The sequence below is a fragment of the Centroberyx affinis genome, unplaced genomic scaffold (assembly GCF_046629955.1).
Source record: "Centroberyx affinis isolate AG114_WGS23_722 - 3 ecotype Tasmania unplaced genomic scaffold, CSIRO-AGI_Caff_v1 ptg003182l_1, whole genome shotgun sequence".
Taxonomy (NCBI): Eukaryota; Metazoa; Chordata; class Actinopteri; order Beryciformes; family Berycidae; genus Centroberyx; species Centroberyx affinis.
In genome coordinates this window covers 51,541-57,540 of record NW_027281228.1, presented here as the reverse complement: position 1 = coordinate 57,540, position 6,000 = coordinate 51,541, and the positions used below count along the sequence as shown (strand labels likewise).

Here is a 6,000-nt window from a genome sequence, read left to right as displayed (position 1 = left end):
ATATCTTGCATAATATCACTACATAATATTCAGCTGGCATAGTTGCTTTGCAGCAGCTGTGAGGCTGGATTATGGCGCTCACATGGCTGCCAATGAAATCTGCGATGGCCAAACTGTTTTTATCAATGACTCCCGAGTGAAACATTGACGAAGAACAACATATGAACAGATAACATACGTGATATGACAATGAGACTTATGGGGGGATAAACATTGCTACATTTCTTACAGGCTCCTTTAACTGATTAAGCCAACTTTTTAAAAGAATTTTCATACTGCATTTACCACTGGAACTTGGATTTTACAACTTTTTCAAACCCGAGGCTGTGCTCCAAAAGGTTAACAAGTACAACTCTAAACTTGGCTGTGGGCTAAGAGGCTAAATTAGCTTCGGCCCAACTCTAATGCTAACCTTGGACTAACTGTACGATGTGAAAAAAGGGCTTTTCTGCAGTTGGATCCTGTATAAAAACTAGAATGTTTATCCTGATATTTTAAAACAGTACATAGTAGTATTGGGGTTGAATCTGGTCAAAATCTGGTAGTGTTGTTCCAGCTCTAGTGTGATGGCAGAGATAACACACACATCTGCACACGCACACACACACACACACACACACACACACACACACACACACACTCATCATCAGACAGAGAAAGATAAAAACAAATCAGATCATGTCTTATGTTTCAAATCATGTCAACGTATCGATCCGAGGAGCTTAAAATCAGGGAGTCTTAAACATCTCCGTCTAAAATACAAAAAAAATCAAAACGACAAAGAGTAAAAACGAAAGCAAAATCGTCACTGAAATATTAAATAAGATGATCTCGAATGCTTTGATCGATGAGAAGTGGCGCGGCCTTGACATGGGGCTGGAAAGAGCAGTGGGGAACGTCTCTTTCACACACAGAGAAAACACCTCATGTACAACAAAGTCGCTCAAACACCATCAAATAGGATTCCCCCCCCCCCCTGTTTGTCCATGCGCTCAAAACACTCAACACTGTCCCGGTCCCACGGATACGAAAAGGGAGGACGAGGACAGATGGATACGGGGGTAGAGGAGCGGAGGGGATAGAAGGATGGAGAGACGGGATGGGGAGAACGGGGAGACAGACGAACGTCCGGGTGTTCGGGATGGATGTCGCGTCTCCTTTCCCAGTGTCATCTTGAGAGGGAAAGAGCAAGCGGGATGGAGAGAGGGAGAGAAGGAGAGGGGGGGGGGGGGGGGGAGAGACGGCTGAAAAGGAGAGAGAGTGCGGTGGAGCTTCAGATGTAGGTGACGGCACCTTTGCTGTTCTTCTCCATGGTGATTTCGACGTAGGAGGTGGGAACGTAGCCCTCCTCTCCGCTCTGCTTCCTCGCCCTGGTCCAGCCGTCTCCTTTGTCCTCCTCTATGATGTACAGCACCTGGAGCCAATGGGGAATGACCGGTTATTAAAGGTACACTGAGTTTTGGGGAGGATCGGCTCATTAGTAAGCTTAACCGTTAAGTGATGAGAACACAGACACCAAAATCATCCATGTGTCCCTGGTAGATCATTGGCTCTGGTGCTACATGCTAACACTTTAGCATACACTATGCTGAGTGATAGCAGGCTCCATGCTAACACTTTAGCATACACTATATTGAGTGATACTAGGTATCTAGCATTATCTCAAAAGTGAAAAAAGGAGAACTCATAGCAGCTCTAAAGCTAAATGCTAAGTAATTTTAAATGATATGCAGCTAAATGTGACAGTTTGTGTGCAGATTAGCAAAATGTACACAAAATCTGATATCAAAATAATGTACTGTTTTGAAATAGCAGGGACTACTTTCCTTGTTTCCGTAGGAAGTGAAGGTGGATGATGGGATACAGCTAAAAATCATTGAGCAGTGGATGAATACGTGGTAGCTAGTCGCCTACTATCACTCAACATAGTGTATGCTAAAGTGTTAGCATGGAGCCTACTATCACTCAACATATAGTGGATGCTAAAGTGTTAGCATGGAGCCTACTATCACTCAACATAGTGGATGCTAAAGTGTTAGCATGGAGCCTGCTATCACTCAACATAGTGGATGCTAAAGTGTTAGCATGGAGCACTGGAGCAAATGATCTACCGGGGACACATGGATGATTTTGGTGTCTGTGTTCTCATCACTTAATGTATAAGTTGACCATCAAAGCCAAATCAAATTTTAAAATGTATGTCATGATATCACCGCTGAAGTTAAATGTGCATCTTCAACACAAAATGATTAGCAAAATAATAAATGAGAAGAACTATTAAGAGATAATTCAAAACAGCTGAAAAATGTAATGTGTTGCTGCATCACCTCGTCTTCTGCCATCACCAACGTCCCCTCGTTCTGACCTGAGAGTCAAACAAACCACAGTGAGTGAGATTACACACACACACACACACACCAAGATCAATATTTGTGTGTCGAGATCAATATTTGTGGTACATAAACATGATATCCTGTTTACAATGACCAGGATAGCCTCTTATCTTATTAGGAGAAACGCAAATAAAATAGAATATACTGTTATATAATCCAGAATAGAGGGCTTTCACAAGACATAACGTGCTTTTTGGCAGCCATATTGGCCATACTCGGCCATCTCAACAATATCCACTAGACATGGTTAATTTCTGTGCTGTTTTTGACTGGAGACTGATCAATTTGTCACTGATACATCTGGCTGATTTTGTGTTAGATCATGTCAGTTAGCTATGGTTAGCTAGCTAACCATAAACTAACTGTCACCGTTTTATTACTATTATTATTATTATTATTATTACCTTTATTTAAACTCGAGAAAATCATTGAGGGTTGGCCCTCATTTACAATGATGTCGAGTATAAAAGATATAAAATAATAATAAAAATACAATAAAAGAAAACAATCAATTCAAACAAGTATATAAGTACAGTTAATAAAAGATAAAAGATACAAAAAACTATCAATTAAAACAAGTATGTAAGTATGCAAGTATTGTATTATTTGTAACTGTTACTCTTCTTTGTAACTGTTACTCTTCTTATCCTTTATTTTATTTTATCGAAAGCAATTTGTAACTTTGTTTTTAAAAGTGCTATATAAATAAAGCTATATCAAGCTATATATATAAATATGAAAAAGTTATTATTATTATTGTATACACATTTGATTTGCACAGTAGATAACACATAGATAGTAGGAGATAAGTAGTAGATAACATTAGGTGGCTAGTAGCTAGTACTGGCTAGTTTTTGCATGCTAGCATTAACATAGTGCTTTTTCTAAGTTAGCCTGCTGGCTAGTTAGCTGGCTAACAAAGCTAAAAACCAACAGTGTGTTCAGGTTAACTGAGCTGACTCTTCTCAAGCTACGTGCTTTTTTGAAGTAGAAACTAGGGCTAAAGACAAGACAGTTTACTCACAGTAACTTTTACCTTTTACCACACCAAATGGCTTGTATCTTTTCAGATATCTCACTTTTTCTAGCTCAGTTGTTATAGGTTCAAACATTTTTTTGAATCTTTTTTCAGATATCTCTCTTTCTCTGTCCTGGCTGTTATAACTTTAGCCGCTGTCTCCACACAGCCAATCCTCCAAGATGGCGCCACCCGCGGCTGCTGGGAGATTCCCGCCGTATTGCACCCCCGGCGTCCTTACCGTCGAAGGAGTAGAGCGCCTTGCAGTGTCCGATGACGGGCAGCGGGTCGTCGTCGTCGAACTCGTCGTCGAACTCGTGGGGGTCCGGGTTGGGGGGTCCGGGCTGCGGGGGGCTGGAGTGGTGGTGGGGCGTGTGGTGCTCCTGGCTGGTGTCATCTGTATAACTGCCCTCAGGACTACATGGGAAGAGGCGGCACAGACCGGTTTTGAATTTGCATAACTAAAATACAGCACTGCTGCTTGGTAAGATAAGATAAAGAGAAAGTTAAACGATCACCATGGGGAAATTGGGAATATCGGCAGGAATGTTAGTGATGATTCAGACAGCATCTACTTTCAAAATGTAATTTGTTATGTAATACCTGCAATCTAATCAGTGTTGTTTTCACTATCTGTTACAGATTACAGTTACCAAATGAAGAATTTGGTTCCATAATGAGATATCCACCATGTGATGTTTGTTGATCACACCAATCCAAAACAAATTACAGTATGACAAAATGAGAACATGTTTACAGACTGGGTTTGCTATTTTGTAGAGATATTCAAAGATGAATTACTGGTAAAGACTCCAAAATGGATATAAGAAAGAAATGCTTTGATTCTGTAATCTGATTACTGCAACCTACTTACATGTCATCCATCACTACCTGATGTTTAAATCCTTACATTGTACCAACTTTCTGCCTCTCTCTCTCTATGTGTGTAAATGGGTGTTGTCTGTGAAGGTATGTGTGTGTGGGTGTACCTCTCTCTGCCCTGAGGAGTGTGATGGTGGTTGTCGGCGCTGTGTCTTCTGTCTCCTCTGGAGCTCTGCTTTCCCTCTACCTCCGATAGCCAGGACTGGAGACGGAAAGAACGAAAGAAAGAGAGAGAGAGAAAGAAAGAGAGAGAGACTATTATGTTACTGAGTAAGAAAGAAACAGTGGATAATTCATAGGATGCAATGCAGTGTTGAACACACACTGTTTAACCCTCATCCTACCTCTGGGGTACCCGCAGACCCCAGAGCGATACTTTTTGTCATATCTCACAGGTGCTTTATTCTATCATTCCAATTTTTCATGACTTTGTCAATCAATTTGTTCCTAATGACTTCATATCATTGTTTTCTGCTTCTGTTTTAATTAGTGCTTTTTAAAAACACCAATGTATTGGGCTCCTGGGGGACCCCAGTCAAAAGCACCCAATTCTGCCTATGCAGTTTTATTAGATAGAACTATTTATTGAGCTTATGTTTGCCATGGGTCCTAATTTAAAGTATCACACACTATCAGGGGGGGTAGGGGCACAGTCATTTTGAAGGAGACAGACACAGATGCAGAAGTTAACATTTTGCTATGATGGTTGTTTCTTACAGTAGTTTTACTCTTGGGGTCCCCAGGGACCCCAGTCGGTAGTCCTTGTATGTTAAATATGTTGGTAGGATGAGGGTTAAGACATTATTCCTCCAAATGAGGCTCTCAGTCGGGTCCTGTGCCTGGCCAGAGTGCAGTTACTCCAGTTGACCAGGAGGTGGCACTACCATCAGCACCAGTTCACCACTGCCAGAGGCTGTGTAGATGAGGAATTAGATAAAACTCTCCAGGAAGGAGAAAAAAAAAGCTGATCTCTGAAACTCTTACTCCCTCTCTGTCCTCCCTCAGACCGATGTTGTTCCATCTTACACACAGTCTCTGATTTTTTCAGGCTGTAGATGTCTTTACTTCCTCATTCCCAAACTCAATTCACCTAGCGATTCCCGACCCTCCGTACCTCGTTCTTGTGGATTTCGGAGCGCAGCTTCTCCATGTTGCACATGGTCTCTGATATTTTGGGCTGCAGGCTGCTGGGGTCTCCCATCTGAGGGTTCTTCTCATAGACGTCCTTCATCTTGTTCAGGGCATCTCTGACGGGCACACACACACACACACACGGGATTTGACACGTCTTACCAATCATATGCACATCATACTAACAAGTGATGAACATCCACATTAACACGGTGCTTATCCTTGGTGCTTTGTGCCCAAAAACAACTTTTGGCCCTTGTTGCCCACACGGTGATTTTCATCCCAGTTGCCAATCAGTCATCCCTACTGAAGGCAACAGGCGGTTGCTGCAATAGTTGCATCATAGCTTCAGATTGCCCCATCTCTTGCTGAAGCTCCTTGCTGGTGGTTAGTGCTGTGCTTAAGGGATAAGGGTTAGGGGTTAAAGCCAGACAGTGATGCAAGCGAGATCCTTCTTAACAAGTCATTTCATCTAGCTTTGAGTGTTAAAATCTTTTGTTAAAGTGGAAAAAAATCTGCCAATGGGATGAGGGATGGGATAACTTTCCAATACTGATCAAGTTGCCTCAAAAGAAT

The 6,000-nt window shown here is 41.8% G+C and overlaps 1 protein-coding gene across 3 annotated transcripts in view; it reads right to left on the bottom strand.

The window, feature by feature from the left end:
- Positions 1-1,059: 1,059 nt before the first annotated feature.
- The window catches only part of fnbp1l (formin binding protein 1-like), a 46,743-nt gene continuing 41,802 nt past the window's right edge, over positions 1,060-6,000 (bottom strand). For all 3 annotated transcript variants that reach the window (XM_071538008.1, XM_071538009.1, XM_071538011.1), the window contains 5 exons: positions 5,408-5,540; positions 4,401-4,495; positions 3,653-3,828; positions 2,328-2,365; positions 1,060-1,414 (listed from right to left, as the gene is read on the bottom strand). In XM_071538008.1, coding sequence (XP_071394109.1) covers positions 1,274-1,414; positions 2,328-2,365; positions 3,653-3,828; positions 4,401-4,495; positions 5,408-5,540 — 583 coding nt within the window. In that variant the 3' untranslated portion in view covers positions 1,060-1,273. The remainder of the gene's footprint in view (positions 1,415-2,327; positions 2,366-3,652; positions 3,829-4,400; positions 4,496-5,407; positions 5,541-6,000) is intronic.